General features: G+C 41.1%; 1 protein-coding gene and 1 long non-coding RNA gene across 2 annotated transcripts in view; both read right to left on the bottom strand.

The window, feature by feature from the left end:
• The window catches only part of aif1l (allograft inflammatory factor 1-like), a 19,297-nt gene extending 14,985 nt beyond the window's left edge, over positions 1 to 4,312 (bottom strand). The window contains exons 1-3 of the mRNA XM_076283986.1: positions 4,221 to 4,312; positions 3,914 to 3,975; positions 505 to 571 (exon numbers count right to left, since the gene is read on the bottom strand). Coding sequence (XP_076140101.1) covers positions 505 to 571; positions 3,914 to 3,975; positions 4,221 to 4,245 — 154 coding nt within the window. The 5' untranslated portion in view covers positions 4,246 to 4,312. The remainder of the gene's footprint in view (positions 1 to 504; positions 572 to 3,913; positions 3,976 to 4,220) is intronic.
• A 15,821-nt stretch (positions 4,313 to 20,133) lies between these two features.
• On the bottom strand, positions 20,134 to 21,861 carry LOC143122428 (uncharacterized). Its single transcript, XR_012986674.1, has 2 exons — positions 21,476 to 21,861; positions 20,134 to 21,252 (listed from the first exon to the last, which is right to left on the bottom strand). It is a non-coding gene; the product is annotated as an uncharacterized LOC143122428 (long non-coding RNA).
• Between the last annotated feature and the right edge of the window lie 1,735 nt (positions 21,862 to 23,596).

Raw genomic sequence — 23,596 nt, 5'->3', positions numbered from 1 at the left:
ACATTTCATTGATTTGTTAGGATATTGTTTTTTTTTTTTTTTAAAGCATATTCTAGGACTCTTAGGATTTTTTCTCCTCCTGCATTTGCCAGATAGGATAGTGCGGAGTGACAGGAAGTGAGTGAGTGAGTGAGCGAGTGAGATTGGAATCAGGAAATGACCGTCGGAATCCAAACCAGAGTCCCTGTGGACACTTGGGCCATGTGGTTATGCAAAAGCTTCTGTTTTTTTTTTTGTGTCAGTAAACATGTGGTGATTTCTCACTGTCTGCGTGGCCACAAATTGCGCGCAACTCCTGTGGTAAAAAAAAAAAATCACACAACTCACACACAACCAAACCTTCCGTGGCCAGAGTAGCTTGAGACACACACACACACAAACACACTTACACACAACCAAAGACCAACAGACACTGTACACAGCTTCAGTAGCCACAGAAAGCCCTGGCCTCCCTGGTCAGAGTAGCTCAACACACACACAGTGTGAGTGATCTGTGCTTCTTACTTTTAAAGGAGTCCAGTTTCTCAGCAAGATCCTCTTCATCTCTGTACTTTTGATCTTCCATAAACTCCTATATACAGGGAAAGAGAGAGAGAAAGAAAGAGAGCAAGAGAGAGAGAGCAAGAGCAAGAGAGATAGAAAAAAGAATGGAAAACAGAAAGAAAGAGGCCAAGATAAGAGAGAGATAAAGAAGGAGCGAAGAGAGGGAAGAATGAAGGAGAGAGAAACGCAAACACAGATCAGATTCCCACACGGCCAAAGAGCAGCACAGCTCAGATAACAAAGACTCAGTGTGTCTCTGTGACAGAAAAAATGTAGAGAAAAATAAACTGCATGTTTCTTAGACTGATGATACCTGTGCTGTTCTCTCAGCCATTGTGGTTCATATTTTCAATTACTATGGATGCGTGAATACATACTGTGTGTAAATGTGTTGTGTTTGTGTGCAAGTAAGAGATGTTTCTATCATAGCTGATGCACATATTTAGTAGACTCTGACACACTGCTGTGTGTGTGTGTGTGTGTGTGTGTGAGCGCGTGAAAGACACATTGGAATGAGTCATGGAGACCATGTGAGTATGACTGACAGCAAAACGTGTGTCACTCATTCTTAATCTGTGTGTGTGTGTGTGTTTGTGTGTATTAGGGGTGTAACGGTACACAAAAATCACAGTTCAGTGAGTATTTCGGTACAGTTAGCCTGTAGGTACTGCTAACCTAAAAATTGCTGAAGCGCAACATGAATAGTATTTTGAAAAGACACATTATTTTTTGATGTTAACTATACAAATGCTCCACAAGCAAAAACGCCTAGATAGATAGATAGAAAAAGATTGATTGATTGATTGTGGTCCTCAATGGAGTGGGGGTGAATCTCCTTGATTAGGAGAGACAAATAATTTATGTTTCTTTCCAGTATAGAATCGCCTTGGTCCATCAAACTCTACTAAATACTATGCATGGAATATAAACACCAGTTGCTGTCATGGTTTTTGATATGCTGAAAAGTGTTGTTTTAAAAACTGTTTCCCAATCTACATAAATGCAAACGTTAAAATGCTGTTGCTGCCATGTAGAATAATTATGTAAAGATATTTAAATTGGCCTAAACCATTGCATTGTTATAGAGTATTATTTTTATGATCTTGACATTCTGTCCTCAGTTATAGCATGCATGCAGCAATGCTGTGGCAGTGGGCTAAGACCTAATCACCCTGGGTTCATGACCAAAAAACAGGAACTAAGTTTGTGTTTTCTCTGTGTTCTTGGACTTGAAATGTTGACCTGATCTCAACCTGATAAGTCAGAACATTCAAATAATTAATGTAGATCTCTGTGCTACTGTTGATTACTGTTAAAGACTGCATTTGGTACATATCTGCATTGAAGCCAATGTCCTGTACCTAAACGGCTCGGTACTAATACATGTACCTTTACACCTCTAGTGTGTATGTATATCTGTGTGTGTGTGGGGGGGGGGGGGGGGGGAGAAAGAGGTTTAGCATGCCTGTGTGCAGGACATGAGGACACACACACACACGCACAACAGTTGCTGAGCTGAGCGTTATGATGAGTTAAGGATAGGGTTACAGCTACAGTGCACACACACACACACACACAGGCAGGCGCAGGCACGCGCACGCACACACACACACACACACACACACACACACACACACACACACACAGAGCAGCTGAGCTGAGTGTTATGATGGTTACTAAGCCACAGCAGGGATTTAAATGGAAAAGAGTTCAATAGGCACCGTCTGTCTGAGTGAAGGCAGTTCAGGACAGAAAACTGCCCATCAATGAACCCACCGCTGGCATATACCACACAGGACACACGCCAAATCAACAGCGTGTTTGTGTGTGTGTGTGTGTGGGAGACCGAGTGAGAGTGAGTGAGAGAGGGGGGAGTGAGAGGGGGGGGGGGATGACCTGTTTGTCACTTAAGTGTAAAACAACAGTGACATACATGCTACTTTTGCAATCAAAAATAATCCTTTACACAACATTTCAACCCATACTTTATATGATGATTAAGGTGAACGTATGTATATCTAAGCCAATGGTAATTTACCTCTTTTCACAATCTCAGCATCAGCAACTTCAGTGTCTTACTCAGGTGTGTGGTTCAGTGTATGAGGGAGGGCAAGCCTGTGAGGGAATGTGCTGAATCAACCTGCGTGAGTGTTACTGTGGTCATCTAAGCCTCAAGGACAGGCAACAGTTAGCCCTGACTCATCGCTGAAGCACAGGGCAGAAGATGACCGACTAACTAACGAGGTTAAGGCACCGTGTGTTGACACGATTGTCTTTGTCGGGGAGACGCCAACGCGGCCCTCAGTCAGAGATGGCAATGTCCGTGAGGAAGGGGGGGCATAGACTATCTGGTTGTCAGCAAGCGACTAAAAACACAAGGCTTTAAATCTAATTAATTTAAGTGTTATGACCTGACGCATTTCGGCCCAATTATTATTGCTGATTCCAGCTAAACACCACAAGGAGCAGGGTAATGCCGTTAGGTTATCCAGCTTATGCCGGTTGAATGCACTGATAGGGCGCACCCTTGCAATCAGCAGCTCAATCCCACCCGTTCTCCCGCCGAGACCCCGGCATAGCACTGCGACCTGAATTAGGCTACTCCGGCAACAGCACTGCAAGCAAAGCAAACCTCTCTGACAGATTGCCAGAGGAACCTAAGCAAAGCAGAGAGACGAGAGAGAGACTGAACCCGAATGGGGGGCTGTGGGAATGGTTGCGAAGGCTCAAATGCCAGAGCTGCTCCGTCCGCCGTCGCAACCGCGACACAATGGGCTCATTCATTCGGCTATCGAGACACCTGCTTCCCGTCGGAGCGCAAGAGGGTTGCGGATTCAAGGGTGGAGACGGGCCCCCCTCTGCTTCAATAGCATTATTTTAACTGTATTCACTGGCTATTTGTGGTTAATAAAAGGTCAGAACGCAGAGTACGCGCCACTGACAACTGATAAAGGTTTCCGTTGGTAGGTCGCGGCATGGGAGGCTCGGTCCTTCGAGCACATGCTGTACCCCCACCCAACCCCACAGCTGGGAATGACAGAAAAGCAACAAGTGGCTTTCCTTAGGAGGAAAAGCCGGCGGGCTGATTTATTTCAAGTGGCTCTAATAGAATTCATCCGTAAATAGGTCACTGGCAAAAATCACATTCTACAAAACATTTAGCCTACATTTGCCAGACGGTTCGCATGACATGCGACTCTCCTCTCCTTTACATGGTTAATTTATGCCCTTATTATCATTGTATTAATTCGTTTATCGACAGGTTCATCAAGGCCAAGTGTGCGAAATTCCATACCGAGATGGCACCTACACAAGAACACCAGCTACAGTCAGGAGACCCACAGAATGGCACAGTCAAAGAATAACCAACCTTGTTTATTTCTTCCAGCCTCTCCCTTTGTTGGGCTTTCAGTAATCCAAAGGTTTTACCTCCTGCAGACATTAAAAAGCGTATTTAATATTCGAAATTCCACATGGCACTGAGGTTAGCTCTGCCTGTTTGCTAACAGAGGCTAGCAGGTTTGATAAAGACCTCTACAACAGTGGCTAACATCACAGCACTAGCATTCCAGTCGATAACGTTAGGTGACCCGCTTCGCTGTTCGAATCATAACGTTATAAATGGGCATTGTGATTTGGATATCAACGTTTTAAAAGGCACATTTCTGTAATCTTACCTTGCATATTCTGATTCGAAGGCATCGTGGCAGAAAGAGAGGTTTGTTGGTGCTGAGAGCTGGGACAAAACGCAGACTCTGCGTGGCTGTGAACGCGGTTGTCCTCACTGTGTGGATCTAAACCAGAGAACTCACGCTAGTGTAGGTCAAGGCGAGTGTAGCGGTACCCTAGTGATGCGCTCCCGGCTCACCAGGAATAGTGCCAACCCTTGAGCCCCATCATGTGGACAAAAGTGTAATGATTGTCACACGCGTCAGTCTTTTTTCACCTCAGAAGATCCATGGAGCTTGCTTTAGTTATGTTGTGTAAATATATATATTTGTATATAAATGAAATGTAATTCACAAAAAAACAAACAAACAAAACTACAATTGATAATAGCCTAGAAGCCTACATAGACATAGACAAAGAACAAAGAGGAAAATTATTGTAGCCTGTAGAGTTGGTAAACACTGCCACCAAGTGGCGAGTAGGCTATTAGCATTTTCGATAGACGCTGAAGATCGTAGCCGCTAGATGGCAATGTTTAGGCCTATTGTCGAGCGATCATATCCCTATGCACTCTATTTTCTACACCCTACTTATATTATCAGGTAAATCTAAACATGCAGTGTATTTCCCTCATGACTAGATCTCATTCTTACCCTTAAGGTCTGCCTTGCACTGTTAAAGAATTAACGGAAACTTGTTTATAAGTGAAATTCTAAGGGTTCAAAATGTGCCAAGATTTGCTATCTGGGCTTCAGCATAACAAGCAGAAATGACCCATTCCAACCCATTAAAACTGAGTTTTGATGTCTAATGGCCTTACACCAAACAACTTTGACAAGATTTTTTGGAAATATTCTTGAAAGATTGGAATCTTTTAACTAATGCCCCATTCAAGCTATACTCAAAAGACTACAATATCATTAATGTAATTTTCTAATCATCAACCCTCCTGTTGTGTTCATTTTATGTTTAGTTTTGTGTTCCCGCTGCATTATAACTTGTTATAAATCCATAACAGATATATTATCATCTAATGTTGTGATAGACCTTTGTATCAACTTTTGTGCTATTGGATATAACCAGTTTTGAACTTCCATTTGCTATGGCCTGCAGGCAGGGGCGGAGCTACGTGGTGGCCAGGGGGGGCCACGGCCACCACTGGTCAAAGCTTGGCCACCTGCTGGCCCCCCCAGCTCCGTTCAGTGAAAAGTAAAAAAAAAAAGAATTGCTGCCGTTTTCGACAACACTTTGCAAAGCAGCGACTGAACCAATTACTTCGCTCTATCTACGTCCATTGGCCCAGTCAGGAAGTGTAGCCTACGGTTCTGATCACATCGTGAGTAGGCCTAGTGCAGCAGCAGCAGCAGCGGGACAATTCAAGTCATCTGTTAAAAACACTTGACAGTAGACTAGCCTACTACTTAACCTCAGTAACAGGTGAGTTGATGAGTTGGAACATTAATGCTAATAAGATGTTAGAATGTGTCACGAATCATAGCCAAGTGAGCTGTGTTGGGCTGTCCTTGTTAGGTAGCCTAGGTTCTGACATTGATGTGTGGGGCTGATCAAAAAGAATCGGATGCCCACGGGAACGCTGTTACAAGAATATTTCGATAAAATTCGGGTGAAATGCAAACATATTAGGCACATATTTCCAGATGGCTCCAGGTAGGATAATAGGGCCTAACCTAGGCTACTTTATAAATACATAATTTGCTGACTTCGTGTGGTTCTTGCCATAGTTGGTCAGGCAGAGGCAGGCTGCTTTGCCTGAATTCTTTGTTACATTGCTCCGAAAATGTTCATCGCAGCAAGATGAAACCTTAATTGCGTGACAGAGCAGAAGTGGGGCTTTCCAACAAGACTAAACACTTGTCTGTGCGATCAAGTATGAAAATAAAAATAAATATAATGTAATTAAATGAAATTGATTCATATTTACAGTTCACCTGCGCACCCATTACCCTCGTTTGAATTACTCGCGAACCCGTGATCGCATAGATATGGCAAGCATATCAGAAGAAAAAGGAGACACATGGCTATCTATTGGTACCAAGTATATCGTTCCTTCTGGGCTATAAAAACAGACAACGTGACTGCAAAATAAAATAATGTACAAAAACCAACGCTGCACACCAGGCCCTACTCACGAACCCGTGATCGATATGGCACGCATGTCAGGTGAAAGAGGAGACACAGCGCTATCATTTGATACCAAGTGCATCCGTCTGGGTTATAAAACAGACGAAATTACATCAAAATAATAACTTCATATAGCTCAACTTACCCCACGTTTTTGTGTGTTGTGGTGGCAAAGCATGTTCATAATCCAACGCTATCATGTGTTTCTCTATGGCAAAGCATGTTCATAATCCGGTTTTGAGATCCTAGCAAATTCCTGCATGGCATCCAATTCGAGACACACATTGCATCCCAATTTATTCGACAAAGAAACACCTTTTTGCCTTCACTTTGTTCATGACAATGCAGTAAAAAGTTGTTTTAGAATCATCATGAGTGTACACACAGAACATGCAAACTCGGGTTCAGTCAGGTCAGATCAGTTCGTGTCACAGATATGGAGCGCAGAAAGGGCTTTTTTCATTACTGTGTCAATGGCACTTATAATGACCAGGATAACTGCTTATAACTAAAGGTAGTGAGAATGGCCAAAAATAGAGTAGCCATAGGGCTAAATAAAAAAATGGTATTTATTTCCATAAGGCACACACCACATATTTTTCACATTTGCTCATCCCCAGAGAATCCCTCCACCATGGCAATGATATTGCCAGATTCAGAACAGTCTGCCCTATGCACACATGTGCCAGCTTGCAGTGGTGAGATACATGTCAAAATATAAGATTTTTTATAATACACTATTTGTATTTTTATTATTTTAAAATCAAAATGAAATCAATGCAAGTATTAATACATGAAATAGTGGCAGATCTGGGTAGCCTAGACTCTGTTAAAAACAATATATAGCATGTGTGTATGGCACTTACATTGACCAGGATAAATGTTTCTAAGGTAGTGAAAAGCCCTTAAAACAGTCTAGGGTTCTAAGGGTTAATTTCTTAATTCAGAGCTATGTTACTTACAGCCAAGTACTTGGAGTGGATATCAGAAAGAAATATAGTTTGGCCATCAGTATGAGATCAAATATATACATACAATATTTGTGGTATTTATTATTGTTCTTTGAGTTAACATCATTTAAATAAAACTGATTAAGTAAGTTGAATTATCATAATATTTTTTATTGGCATTGACCTATTTATGGAAAATATGTTGGAGTGGGCAACAAACTGACCTGTGTATCAGTGTTGGCTTTGCACAATTTATTGCCATTATTAAAATAGGCTATCCTAATCTTCAAAACTTTTTGAGTAGTTTTCAAATAGTAGTTTTGATTCCCAAGTGCCACCCCAATAAAAAGTCTGGACCCAGCTGGCCCCCCCTATAAAATAATCCTGGCTACGCCCCTGCCTGCAGGCCTCACTGACCTGAGCTCATGCAAGTCAGAAAGAGGAAGATTCTATTGGGGAAAGGTTCCAGTGGGGGCTGGCATAGAAGCAAAGAGGGGGAGTGAGGGTGTTTTTGTGTGTGTGTTTTAATGTACAGAAGCACATACAGTCCATCTGATCAATAAGTATGTGTCTGGACTCAATTTTATACACTGACCATTTTCTTACCCATTCATTTCTAATGGCCGATCATTTTTGACCGGAAATACACATGGGTGTTCTAAAGTTAAATAAAACACTCAAATTGTTATAAAAATGATCAAAATGTGTTTTGTGTGTTCAGATGCCCTGTGTTAACAAAGTCAAGGAGCCTCATGGTAGTCAGAATAAGTTACACAACAGGGTTAATGTATTTTTTTTACCATGCGCCTACTGGCGAATGCATACAACACAACAATCCTATGGTTTGTGTACCCTGTAGCCTCGTTTTGGTTTAGGCCTACAATGGCCGCTGCCTGAATAAGGCAAATTCTTTGAAGAGTATAGTCAGAGACTTCCTAATGAGGAGACACAGAGAGCACTCAAAAAATCCTCCAGAGAAATGCATGGGGTTAGTTTGTAACGCCAATATGGCAATTGTCTGTCTACACATATCCCCGCCCCTTCCGTGGCAAAAAAGTCGACATGTGAATATTGTGCCAATCATGTGGTGTGTTGTGAAAACATCGAGCCAATCATGTGCTGTGATTTCGTCACTGGTGCAAGGTTGGTCATTTCTGGTTGGAACAGATGCCCGATAAGTGCCCAAAAAGCATTGCGATATGGCCGCCAAGTGGAAGGACTTGCCTAAAAGGACTTAGTGTCTTCAAGATCTTTTGAAGACAGAGAGATGCCCCTGTCCCTGCATGCTATAACCTAGTTTTCCATAGGCTACTCTAGTTTTCCACTGTGTTTCCAGATTGCGAAATACCTGTTTTCATTTTATGTCAATTTGATGAGCAGGTTGACTAACCTTCTTATTAAAATTATATATGAAGAATTTGAACACACATTTTGTATGCATGCAAAAAGTACCACCTAAAGACAAACACAAACGAGGAGGCATGGCTCGTGTGCTTTGGCAAAATGGACATAATTTATATGAAGAGTTTGGTTCCAAAAAGCTAGGCCTATATCTTCGATTTTAAAGAATTTTCATGAGTAATATTTCTCCATGTAATTTCAGTGTAACTGTAATTGGGTTATTGCTATTTGGTTTATATTCACTTAATCAAATCATTGTAATAGCCTATTATTGATATTACCAAAGATATGCATACAATTAAATAACAAGTGACATAGACGTTAATGTTTTTAAAAATGGAGAGATAGCGTTTTGAAACCAAACTCTATAGCCTCCTCTTGATTATGTGACTGTCAGGGCCGGATAGGCTACGCTGTGATGTCTCGTGCAGGCTAATAAAACCCATCCCCCGTCGGCATCATGGGTTTGATCTGCTCTCTGGATGGAGTTGTTGGAGTGATAGTCTAAACTTTTCAGAGGGAAAAAGGGAACCGGCTGCTTCCACCCGACGGAGTTTGTTTTGCTTCAAATTGTAATTGTGTTCTTCCTCGGATAACAGAAGATTTGACTTCCTCTGATACTTGTATCTGTGGTTTACAGGTTTAATAGTGGAGTATTTTTGATTTTCTCTCCGAATTTATATAGTATTAAAAAGAGAAAATGGGCAATAACCACAGCAAGCAGATTCCCCCTCCTGCCAAGGGCACGTGCGCTAGATTTATGTACAAAAAATACGGAGCTGAAAGTTGTGCACAGTCACCAAAATGGGAGAAGTGGACCTCTACAGGAACACCGAAGCTGAGGTGGCCCCCGGGTGGCTCGTTTGAGACGGACGTTATGGAATATCTTCAGCTCGTCTTGTCCGAACAGCAGAAGACATTTGTGGATTGGCGAGCCTTCACTTTGTGGAAGGTCGAATCATCGATACGGCAAAAGCAGAATGTCGTGTGTCACCCGGTCCCCAGTAGAGAGCTGAAAACACCATCGTCTTGCGGCCACCCCGCAACACAGCTGGGAGACTGCTGCCCATCTCCTGGGAGTCTGGTTCTTAACAAAGAATCACTGAACAATGTACAAGACTCCTCGCTTTTACTTCCAAGTACCAAAGACAGCCTGCAGGACTTTACATTGAAATGCGAAAGTCTAGCTGAAAACTTTGGGCTCAGTCACGAACAGTGATGCCAGTAACGCGTTACTTAGTAACGCGTTAGTCTATTTTGACCACTTTTTTCGGTAACGAGTAATCTAACGCACTACTATTTACAAACCAGTAATCAGATTAAAGTTACTTATCTAAGTTACTGTGCGTTACTATTTTTGTAATTTTCCTTAGTAAAAACATATATTCTTTTCTTTCTTCTTGTCTTGGGGATTAATGTCATGTAGGCTATGCTCACGTTTTCAGCATGAGCACAATTCACGTGTAAAACCACGCAGCGACACAAACGTAAACAACAATGGAGGGAGAGAGAGATGCACATTTCATCAGTCATTACTTTGAGTTTGTGTCAGCTAAACATGACAACATTAAGGTACATTGCACATACTAGCTAGACATCCCAAGTCTCCCGAAGTTTTGGGAGTCTCCCACATATTGATAGCGGCTTCCTGACGCCCGCAAATTACATAAAATCTCCCGGAACCTAGAGCGAACAAGATCACGCAAGCCAGACCGGATTCAAATCGCGTGTGCATATGAGTTTAACGCGCACACAACGGAGAGGGAGAGAGAGAGAGGAGTGGTGCGTTTGTGCCTGAAGCGCATCCAAGACAGAGAGCATCCTGGTCTGTTTTGCTAAATCAACCATTCAGTTTTCAGTGTAAGACGTGCTTATATCTCTTTTCTCCCAAACTTAATTAATCAGTTCAGTCAGTGTATCTATAAACAGGAGCGTCATGGCAGCGTCAGTGCCCCTCAAAAAGGACGATTTAAGAACCATTTCACATCAGACTACACAAAAGTGTACCCAATTGTCTCATAAGATTAAAACATAATGATAGTCTTGCACACTGCACTGTTTGTAACAGCGACTTTAGCATTGCTCACGGCGGGTTAAATGACTGAAAAAGACTTGTTGAGGTGAGTTTAACAAGTGTAATTTCATTTGCATATTACTCAGGCCTATTCAAGATGGCTAGTTGCCAAGGCTACATGAAAAAAAAAATCAACATATTTTACTATAACATCAATTTCTATCAATAGGCCTTCCTTATTTGGTGTACTGACTAGACATTATTGAACAAACATCTGAATTTCAGTATCTAAGTAGGTTAGGTTGGTATGTCTGCTATACATTGCTGACATTACTGTTAAAATGCACTTCCTGTATAGTGAGTATTGGCAAAACCGGTTATCATTTATATGTTGAGGTGGTGGGGGTGTTGTCGGCAACTGCTGAAAGTAACTAATAAAGTAACTTGTAATGTAACTTAGTTACTTTTAAAATCAAGTAATCAGTAAAGTAACTAAGTTACTTTTTAAAGGAGTAATCAGTAATCAGTAATCAGATTACTTTTTCAAGGTAACTGTGGCAACACTGGTCACGAAGAACTTGAAGCTGTTTTGCGTGCAAAAAAGACTATCGAACTAATATTGCAAAAGAACAAGGCAGCATTGGCAGCGATTGACATGCCTAAAAGAACGTCTGCGTCAAAAGACAAAATCACTGTATGCTATGATAAAGTCTGGAAGCACTACAGGTATACAAATCGTAGTGAGATCGACTGGCGACGTGTTTATGATTGCAAGCAGTTGGAATGTGAAAATCCTTTGACATATTTAAACCGTTTGGACCATACGTTCATGTACTGCTGCGGCTTTGAGATGACTTACATCCACATTGCGGAAAAATACCTGGTGGACCGTTTTGTGAATGGCTTGAATACCACACTCGGAAACGCACTGAAGGAAAAATTTCGACATTGGCTGCATTTAACCATAAATGATATAGCGACAGAGGCAGAGAAACTGCACAGTTGTATGAGGAACGTGCAGAGAAGGGGTGCTAAGGATGCAGCAACTGCCCCTTTGCCCCTTAACGTCCAAAGTGCCTTTTTGAAAAGGCCTAAGATTTTTTTCCAAATGAATTATTAGTAGGCCTACTATATTGAACATTTCATAATCATTTATAAAATTATAATAATACAAAAATAGCCTAGGCCTACTACCTTCTGTCAGTTTACTCCACACCAATGTGAACTTTTACTTGCATTACTTGACAACAGATGTGTTGTCAAGTAATTTTGATGAAAAATAAACCGTTAGTGCCATTAATTTAAGAACAATCTTGGTTGGTGGCTATCAGGCGCATAATTCGCTTTTAATTGCCAACAGAAAGGTTGATCATTATATGCAGGGTGCGATTTGTAGGGGGGGATGGTGAGGATTTCCCCCCCTCTGGTTTTCCTATCCCTACCTCTGCTAAATTATTTTTATCGTCGGGGGGGACAACATTTATCCCCCTCTGCCCCTCATATTGATTAATGCTACTTCATATAAGTAAAGCGCTGCAACGTGAGAACAGTCTAGTAGGCTAGCCTACATAATAATCTGACATCAGAAACGCACCGTCACCGTCAGCACTGATGCTGCTGACACAGTGGCTGCGTGATAACTTAATTTGGCCTTGATCGTGCCGGACATTTCAGAATGTTTAGTGTGTAATCCATCATAAATGGCTAGGTTCAATGGAAAAGTTAGCTGGACAAATGAAAGAAAACGAGAAGGATTCAGTGAAGCATAATAATGTTTTAGAACCTTCAAAATTAGAAAACTGATGAAACTGAGATGGAGGACAACTGCACGTAGAGTAGAACGTAGGCCTATTGTCCGAAGGAACTTACATTAAATGAGGAGATATTTGCTGAATGTCACAAAAAGTGTTACAGAAATTGCTTGGCATCGCTTATTTAATGGCTCTCTACCGAAACACCTGTAGTTTGCGGAGGACGAACGAGAAAGCACTCGTTTGATAAATCAGCCAGTAGTAGACAAATAACTTTTAGAAATAATCTGTACTGCAAAAAAGAATGTTGGTGGGTATTTAAACTATCTAGCGGGTGTTTTAACAGCTGCAAGAAATAGAAGCTTCATGGTCTTTATGTTCTGGTTCGTAAATTCTTTTCATAAAACTTCAAGTTGCCCTATAACTTTACTCTCCAAACTCTTCACTGCACTGTAGACAATTAACTGACAGTATGATATGCTATTTATTTTCTGTAGGCTACAATAAACACATTTATTTTTTCAACTTTTGCAATATTACGCACTTGGCTACTGAACGCAAATCAGCAGGAGAGAGAATGCACGTAGCCTACGCAGCGTGTAGCGCAATGTGTAGGCTATTTGGTTACCAACTAACACTGTTAGCCAATTCACTAACTTAAGACTTCAGTGCCATCATATACAACGTTTTTTACACAACAAATACAGAAAGGATGGAGGCAGCAAAAGTAATGAAGTCATTTCAGATGGGGCAAGAACAAGGTGAATTTGTATGCTTGTCAAAACGTAGTCGTACCCTGCATTCGAGGAGCTGATCATACCAAGCACACTCGCTGTTTAAAGTCATACACCACGGTCAACTAAAACTAAAATGTTACAAAGGTGGCAAAAATAATATAGGGTATTATTAGCCATGACATGACTAGACTAGGCTATGAATCGTTCGTTCGTTCGTTTTTTTTTTTTTTTTTTTTTTTTTGAAACGTATTCAAAATCACCCCCCCCCCCCCTCTGGTTTTTACACAAATCGCACCCTGATTATATGGTGTTTCATTTTCACAGTGCAGGCACAGATGCTGTGCTGTGTGACTGTATAGTAGCCTAGCCTAGATGACACAGAGTATTTTGAAAGGAAAGAGGAAGCATTGATGCAAAGATGACTTGGAAAGATAACTGTGTCATAAACATGTGTTTTGTATTTTTTTTTAAATTGTAAATAAAAGTCAAAATTGAACTTATCTGGTGATTTGAAAATGGGTTGTAATATCTGATTGGGATTTGTAGTTATTGTGTGTGTTTGGGCATTTGGACAGTCAGGTTGTAGTAGCCATAGCCTTTAAAGGTGATAAAACTGAGCCAGTTCAGGTACTGAGTAGGTGAGATAGGTACTTAGGTCAATAACGCTAACACACCTGACGCACCACCGGAAATAAATGAGCTGGCTAAAGAAAAGCCTTCCATGCATCAAAGTGCTTTTATTAGCATGACTGTGTGGGTGCAGTGTTGCAGAGTAGGCTACAGAATGTAGATAGTAAGATGATAGGTGTGTGTGTGTGTGTGTGTGTGTGTGTGTGTGTGTGTGCGTGCGTGCGTGTGTGTGTGTCTGTAAACACAAACACAAGTCTACATTAGACTGAGTCCCTCACTCCTACCCATCAGGCAAATCTGAACATGCAGTGTATTTCCCTCTTGACTAGCTAAATCTTATTTTTGCCACTTAGATCTGCCTTGCACCGTTAAAGAATGAACTGTTGATTAGTGATTCAGAGAGACTGTGTGGGATCATTTTTATTTTTCTCATTGAATGTTTAGAGTAGTAAAATCTAATTACCATCCTCCTACTCGGACCCTTCTGAAACCCCTATGTAGGAAGGTTTTGACTTGAATGTTACGATGACCCCTGTGTCATCGAACTGATGGTGACCCTCAGGATGAGGGGTTGTAAACATTTCTTATCTCTGTTAAATAACCAGATGGTTAGGTGGTGGGTGACAATTTGTGATTTTCCGTGGGTGATAAGAGTCGGCTTCACCCAGATGTTTGGGCTTGTTACTTAGACATTTCATGTGGGTAACATGCTCCCGGCGTCGTGGTTAGAGCTGCAGTCTCATACCAGTTGTCTTGGAGTAATTTTGACCACGACTGTATGGGTTCAAAATGCTAATAACAGGAGTGGGTCAGCAACTGTGACATTGTTAAATTGAAAACTTTAAAACCTGTAGCAAACACATTTCTGTTTTATTGCTGTCAATGAAATACATTTTGTTTATTTCATCATGTCATTTGAGCTTGTCCTGTAAAAAAATGCCCCAAATTTGTCCTGGCTTGTCCGGGGATCACAAATGATCTGTTAAATCAGGGGTTTTCAACAGTGGTCCGCGGCCCACTTGTGGTCCGTGAGGACATTGCTGGTGGTCCCTGACCATGGATTCAGTAATCAGGGTTCCCGCGGATCCTTAAAGGAACCATATGTAAGATTGTGGCCAAAACTGGTACTGCAATCACTTTCAAATGACTGTAGAGCGGTGTTTCCCCTCCCCCTCCCCCCTGACTCGAGGTTGCCAACCCAGATGCCGAAACACTACTGACTTTGTGATTTAATAGATAGGTAGAGGGTGGTGCATCAGGCCAAAACACAACATGACATGACAAAACACAACATCAACATCAGTTGAGGGCTGCAACTTCACTTTTTAAATGACAATATCTTGGCCGGACTACTGTTGTCAGTGATATAAGTATTTGAAATTAACATGATTTCTTAATGTCTATGACATATCAGGGCCATTTTATGATCAATTGAAATAAATTTCTTACATACGGTTCCTTTAAAAAGTCTTAAATACAACTTTCGGTTTTTAAGGCCTAAAAACGTCTTAAATTGTCTGGGATGTCTTGAATTTTCGAAAGGGAGGTATTAAATTTGCTTATGGGACCGCCAGCGAGTGAGCGAGTGCAAGAGAGCAAGTGTCTCCATCCGGTTTCGTGTATTTAAAACGCAATTGTATAAGTGACTAAGGCTACGGGAGGATAGTGGTTGCAGAGTGAAGATGTTTTTCACGGGTGTAGAAAGGTGTGAAAACGATAATAATCAGTGGTGGAAGTACACAAATCCTGTACTTGAGTAAAAGTAGAGATACACATGGTCAAAAAGTCCTCCTTTTACATTTCTACTTGAGTGGAAGTACAAAAGTACTTGCCTTCAAATGTACTTAAGTATCGAAAGTAAAAGTCCTGAAATGTATTATGATTATTAATACAGTTGCATTTACTATTGTTGAAATGATTCGGCACAGACATGCAGTCATTGAGCCTTTCTCCTAGCCTTACGAGCCAGACCCACATTAAAATGTAGGGTCTGGGCACTCACCGTTCGCAGTGCTCAGTCCGAGGGGCGGGATAATCGGTTTTCTTTCAAATTCCCTCTGCACGCAATAGGACAGCGGCAGCGCTATGAGTCCCATGCGTTTTCCCACCAGTGGAGCTAGTTGGCTAGTTTAAACTTTTGCCAACTTAAAAAAAGCTTAGCTCGTGTCAAACTGTTCGCCAACAGCAACATCCATCTTCTTTGTTTTCAAGTAGCAGGGAATTCAAGCCAAACCGTTGCAACTCTGCCATCAATCATTATGTTAAGCCCGCCTAACGACTCTATACACGATTTGATTGGCCTGATAAAAGTTTAATTTTTCGAGCTCACAAGCCAACGGAGAGTTGCTAGACTAGTCCTGGAAGAAAATGTAATTTGCTGCCGCTAGGGTTAGTCTAGATTTCTAGGCTACCTTTCTCCTCCATTCAGGACAAAATCAGCTAATAATTGCTGTATGTAGAAAGAACTAAAAACAAACTAAAGTGATATCTTATCGTAGATACTTCAAAGTAACCACATTTTTCTTTGTTTAATGCTTTATACTTTCGGACCAAATCAAGATGTTCCCTTTTGTGTTTGATAGTGTCAGATTGTCTATCATTTGCTCTATGGCGTCAAGAGGCTAGTTGTGGTAACATCAATATTGTGAAAAGGGGTCAACAAGGTACAGTAAATAGTGGATATGGCAATAACATAGGTTAGGCAAGACCAGTATTTAAAGCCTAGCTCTCTTAATAGAAAATATACATGTACAGTAAGTACACATGTATTTGGACAGTCTTTTTTCCAAAAGAAACTTCAGCTGTACTTCAGCTGTCACAAAATGTAGTGAAGTAAAAAGTAAGATATTTGGCCTTGAAATGTACTGGAGTAAAAGTAAAAAGTTTAACAAAATTTAAATACTGAAGTAAAGTACAGATACATGAAAAAGCGACTTAAGTACAGTAATTGAGTAAATGTACTCAAGTAATGTCCACCACTGGTAATAATACAGTATGTACAAATATGCCTGACGTTTTCGTGGTGTAGCCAAGGCCTGAGAGATACGCAGGTAGCGGTAGAATGAGCGGGAGAAAGAGTTGGTAAGCCAGTTAGCGATAGGTTGGCCATACGTTCGAATTTAGGCCGGACAAAAGCCTTGTCCGGCGCAGCCTCAAGCCGGACGCTCATTTGTCCTCCTTTTTGGAGTTGCGCTTGGCATCTAGAATCTTTGCTCGGACGCAGCATCGTTTCACAAACTATGGACGCGAAGACTGCTGGTCAAATTATGCGCAGTGCTTCTGTCACTCGTCTGATAATTTGCTGCGCAATTTATGAAGGAACCACGGACTGATAGAAAAAGAAAACAAACGTTTTCGCAATCAGGAGGAAATACTGTACACGTTAAGTTGATCTGTTTGCATCTTTCCAGTGTGCGTTGCTGGCCTAGCCTAGGGAATAAAATATCTGTCTAAGTTATAATACCTGTAATATCTGTCAGCAGCTTGCTTGCCAGCGTTTCCCAATAGGCCTACTTCGCAAAAGCTGTGAAATGTAACCGCAAATGTAATCCATGAATGTCGGCAACTGGCTTTTGGCTACATAAAAAAAAAAATGTGCGTTCATAATACGTGCGTGCTTGAGATGAAACCAGCAGTTTTCAGCAGGATCATGCGAGGTGGACCTGTCTCTTAATTAATTTAAAACAAATCAATGGTTTTACAATGTTTCAGTCAAGCTTTGGTTGGTTTATACAACTGGTATGCAAAATGTAAAGTAGTGGATTAACTTTAATTTGCTGTGCTGCATATGGGACAATAGATGCACACACTAAATTATATAAAGTAGGCCTATTCAAATATTTAAATAGCTTAGTCTAACTTGAACAAAAATATTGAAGGGAATCCAGTCCAGTGCACATGTCTTTGGCAAGTAGCCTAGGCTACTTACAGACACAGGTGAAGAACAGCCTCAGCCAGTAAGCACAACCAAATATGTACAGCCAGCTTCAAAAGCAAGCAGCCCAGACCCTAAAATTGGGCATTTGTAGCAGCTGTGAAGGTCATTCACACACAATTATCTTCTTTCGCCAAAAATATATTTGGTCACTTCTGACATCCAAAATGGGGTGGGGGTTAAAATTAGTAGGGAAAAAACTATTGCATAAAACAGTTTTAAGTTGTCGCATATATCTGTTTGCCGTGGTATAGTCTTAATTTTTGCATTTAGATGTCTTGAAAAGGTCTTAAAAGTCTTTAAATTTGCACTTGGAAAATCTGCAGATACCCTGAGTAATGTAGTTGCAATGTGAGAATCAGTATTTTTATTCAGTGGTGGTCCTGGCGTTACGTAATTAGTCAGAATGGTGGTCCCTGGTTCACAATCAGTTGAAAACCCCTGTGTTAAATAGTTAAAACTGACTTTTGATGTCTTAATATGCTAACATTCAGAGACGATTACCTGACCAGGAGATGCAGCAACCAAGTCTAAATGGTTTGCACCTGAGAACCCTTGTCACATGTTAATTGGTACATTCGCACCTGTATATAGAGTGTACTACACTTCTCCGAATATCCGATCTGGCATGAAGGCGACATTAAAGGCCATTCCTCTTTACAGAATCTCTCCAGGTCATCCAGATTCCCAGGCCCAATGCATGTGTATTCAGATTCCCAGGCCCAGTGCTGTGCATTCAGATTCCCAGGCCCTCTGCCATGCATTCTCCTCTTTAGCTTATCAACTGGTTTTCTTTGGGGACCACATCAGGGAGCTAGATGACCATGGCATGCAGCAGGATCTTGATTAAACCATTGTACCATCAGCCACTGAAGGAAATCCACACATCACAAGGAATTTAACACCTCCAGTATGTCTGAAATTATAAAACAGTTATACCAAACCATGAGTGACATTCTACTGCAGTTAGCAAACTTCAGCTACCTTTAGACACAACATTTTTTTCTGCTGTGCCCTTTACATCATCTAGAAGCCTATAGGTTGCATCATGATGTTTGTTGAACCTCTTAATTACAGTTTCATGGCCATTTTAATCAAGTGTTTTTTCATAGTTATTCCCTTAAAGAGGTCAATATATTTCCCCCTTTTTGAATTCTTTTCTCTTTCGAATTTTGAATTATGAGGTGACAAGAACACACACATGATCACAAACATGTGGCACATGATTGTGAACTATTTATTGATGAAGTACTTTATTCTACTGAATAGATTTATGTTGCAGTATAACAAAAGTTCAACGTTTTATCCTATTCAAGTGTGATATCAAAGTTCAACAGAACAAAATGTGATCAACATTTTATCTCATATATGCCTTCCTGGTATAGGGTGCCAATAAATGTGGAGGGGGCTATATGCGCATATTCGATTTCATTCAATGAAATTATTTCAGCAACCCCCCTTGGCAACAGGTGAAGGTGTGAACAAAAGACCAACAGCATGATTGCCACAAAGTAGAACTCCATTCAGGGGTGCGTTTCCCGTACAACTACGGAGGTTAGCTTTTTACTAACGTGGTACGATGCATCGTTCAACTAACTAACATGTAAGTTACGACTGTTCCCCAAAGCCGCCGTACTTACATAGTACTTTGTTAGTTTGAACCATGTTGGTTTCAACCAACATAGTTCAGACTACAATGGTTGCAGATGTGTTCGGAGAATGTCGGGCTCTGTCGGTTAGAGCCGAACGCATGAAGTCACGCAAAATGAATGAAATTTGACATTGCATGACGTTTCCTGGGCCCAGCAGTTATAATATCATTAATAATAATAATAATAATAATAATAATGATAATACTTATTACAACAATAGGCAGTAATTTCAATAGGCCCTAGGCTATGTATGCTTTAAAAATATATATATATATTAGGCTATTAAAAATAATAGGCATAATAATGATAATTTTAATAATAACGTCACAGTCTATTGAACGTAGCCTACTAATGAGCCTAATCAGTGAAGCATAAATCGCCAACCGAGCACATGTGAACAAATAAGTTACACATTTAATGAAACACACCGAATAGCCAGGCTAAATACTGGCCAATATTTTCATTTGTTGTAGCGTGACAAGGTGGCGTGAAAGGATAGACCTCTGCATTTCGGATCTTGTAGTCGTAGGTTCGAGCCTAGATAATGATAAATTAATAATGATGTTGGAATCTTGGATAGGCTCAGTCACTAAATATTCCTATGATCGTTTAGAACCTGTAGTCCTAGTTTTAACTACTGATTGGAGACCATATGCTTACTAGCCTAGGCTTAGGATAAATGTATATTATGTATAAGCAAATTGGCATGGTTAGATTAGATTCAACTTTATTGTCATTGTGCAGAGCACAAATACAAATACAACCAAATACAGTTTGCATCTAACCAGAAGTGCCAAAAAGGCAGAAAAGTGCAATGTGATATATAAAGTATAGACAGGTGGTGCATAGACAGGACAATAAATATAGTGCAGTGTAGACAATACAGTTGGTTTGCAGAAGGTGGTTTAGAGTAATATAAATGAAATATAAATATGTGCAGTATCTTATCAGTTACCTTACAGTAAGAGCAGAATAAATATGGATATGTAATATGAACAATGTTGAACATGTTGTTATGTAAGTGCTTTGGGTTTCACTCTGTTCTAAAAGCGCTATATAAATGAATACTTTACTTTTTGATTGCCCTTCATTTCACTGGAAGTTTTTCATGCCTTTATGCAGCATTTTTCCAATGTTGCCCTTGTTATGTGACACTGAAAATTGAATACTGTTACCACACACAAGTATTTCATGATATTTTAAATGCACAGATACAGTTTTTTTACCATTACTTTTCATCCATTGTAGTTATGAAGTTGTGTGTTGAATCACAACCACAAAATGACAGTTCACATAGCACAAATGTTTCAATGCTCAAATGGTTGAAGGATCTGCGCCAGCTGTACCAACACACACACACACACACACACACACATACACACTCACACTCACACACACACACACACACAGTGTTACTGTAGGTGCTGCTGAGACAGTAGCAAAGTATATACTGTTCAAATGCATGTCTATATTCCCTGAGTGCACTGACATTTCAAGACCTACTTTATTCCATCAACCCCCTATGATAATACAAGCATGTCAACTGCTCCATCTAGGAGCCCAACAGCGAGGCAGAGGCACGGTACAACAACGCCCATAGCCGGACCCGCGTTGTTGTGGAGAGGGCCCTGGGCATGTGGAAAGGTGTGTGAGCAAATCCGCTGGTGGCCTGAAGCTCCATCTTGCAAAGGCGTGCAGTGTAGTTTTGGTGGCGGCGCTTCTGCAACATGGCCCTACAGGATCACATCCCACTGCCGGCTGATGAGGAGCTGTTAGTGGAGGAGGTGGAAGAGGTCATTCCAGTGGCTGCTGCACACCTTCCTGCTGGCCTGGAAGCACACTGGGAATTAGTTGCACATATGTTTGGCCCCTAAACACCCAAACCCCACAATTCCCTGCCACATTACCTGTTTTTTCCCCTTTTGTTTATGTTTTTTACATTTCTTTTAGTTTGGTGGGGGTGAGGGGGTAAATGTACTTAACTTTCCCACCATCACTTTCTCCCCATGATACATACACAGATTGAAAGGTCACAAAGCAAAGGCAACTTACCATTTTTCCGCCTCCCATGACAGGCCTACCCATACCTGGGCCATGAAGGACAAGTTAAATCAGTGAAAATCATGTCACATTTTGACACTGACCACAGCACTCTGCATGTTCACGTAAGTCCCAGAGGTCTTAAAGTTCTCCAAGCGAGAGGCTACTCAACAGCAGCATTCTCCAATGTCATTGTACCAACATAATTCAGCTATGTGTTCAAATATCAAGATCATATAATAACTGAGAGTAGTCTAACTTATACACCTGCTAAACATAGCTTGTGATCAGACAAGATACAACACAAACCCCACTCCACAGGCATAGGCTACTCACCTCACACCCATCGACTCAGTCTTGAACCCCTGACCTCTCTCATGTAAAGCACACACGCTACAGTCTCTGCCACAGCACAGTCCCTTCACCACATCATAATGGGCTGTAGAGTCCATATACCGTTAGCTATGTGTATGATTAGCAGATGCTTCATCCAAACACACTTAACATACGACTACAATGTAACGTTATCCTTTTATAACAATTACAATGCTAGCCTCACATAACAATACCGTTGGCATTCAAAAGCTTTATCACCAGATAACTTAACGGGTGTTCGAAAGAATCTGTGCTGACACATTAGCATTAGGCTACATGTAAATTCACGAATAATAACAACACAGATGATTGCGGTCATCATAGCACTTCACCACAGGCCGCTCTGTTGTAGGCTAACTCCACAACACTTCACTTTCCACTGTACCACATAACGTTGTCCAGTAATGTGCAATTGTAGATTCCAGCAATGCTATGGTATGGTATCCCACAGCAATGTTATGGGATCGTTTAATGGCTACCTCTCATCCATCTGTCCTCTGCGTGTTCCGTCATCAGGGTTGGTTACGTCGTCTACTATGGTTTTTACTACTTACTACAGGTCGAGAGGTGTAGTTGTAACTACACAACTTTACGATAGTGGTTGCGAACGTTAGTTGCTACTATGGTTTTGGGAAACACTGACGCAGTGTCACGATGCATCGTACTATGTAAGTTCCACCACTATAGTTCACACTATCGTTTTGGGGAACAGTTGTGTCGTACTTACATAGTTGCAACCATGTTAGTTGCTACCGTAGTTAGCAACGATGCTTTTGGGAAACGCACTCCAGGCCAGTATGTAAATCAGATGGGCCTATCCGCACCATTATCACGTACAGGGACCGCTAACTAGAACCATTTGGTAAGCTATACCCTGATTCTTCATGTACAATCATTTATTCATATGAATAAATATATGAATGCTAACACCTTATCTGTTGAAAATCTTCAATATTTCACTGATTGCACTATGTAGGTAGGCTATGTGAATAACCAAACACCACATGGACACTGCTGCTGACGAAGTGAATTGTATAGCCAAGTTTCGTGTTTTTCACTGTGTTTTGAGATTGCTAAAGACAATTTGTCAATTTATGTAAATGTAATAGGCATGTCTTATTTTTCTTGTCGTCTTATGAAATGAAATATGAAGAATTGGAACTTTTTTAAAACAAACAAGGAGGCGGGGCTGAGAGGGTGGGTGTGTATGGGCGAAATGGACATATAAAGCCTACCACTCACCTCAGCTGGCCAGTTACGGACATTCTCCTCTGTGTTTCTGTGACTGTCAGTACCGGATAGTGGAGTGTCACAACAAGCAGGCTATTTGAAAGCCCTCCTTCGTCGGCATTACGGATTTGATTTTGCTTTGAATTTGTTCTCTTGGATAGAGTTGAGAACTTTCCAGGGGGAAAAAGGGGAACAATCTGCTCCCATTCGTAGTTTTTTCTCTGATTTGGTGTGCAAGCGCAAATTAGAGCCGGCAGCCTGCTTCCTCGGATAACTTGTGCCTGGCTTATTTTAAATAGCATAGCATTTTTGCTCGAAATTTGAAAAGAGAAAAAATGAATAATCACAGCAAGCAGGTTCCCCTTCCTGCCAAGGGCACGTGCGCTAGATTTATGTACAAGAAATACGGAGCTGAAAGTTTCGCGCAGTCACCAAAATGGGAGACTTGGACGTCTACAGCAACATCGAAGCTGAGGTGGCCCCCGGGTGGATCTTTTGAGACGGACGTTGTGGAATATCTTCAGCTCG

The sequence above is a fragment of the Alosa pseudoharengus genome, unplaced genomic scaffold (genome assembly GCF_046254945.1).
Source record: "Alosa pseudoharengus isolate Yale_2024_CS ecotype anadromous, Long Island Sound unplaced genomic scaffold, YU_APseudo_1.1 YU_APseudo_1.1_scf_14, whole genome shotgun sequence".
NCBI classification, from domain to species: domain Eukaryota; kingdom Metazoa; phylum Chordata; class Actinopteri; order Clupeiformes; family Clupeidae; genus Alosa; species Alosa pseudoharengus.
The sequence above is the reverse complement of the archived record's forward strand: the minus strand, read 5'-3'. Positions and strand labels throughout refer to the sequence as shown.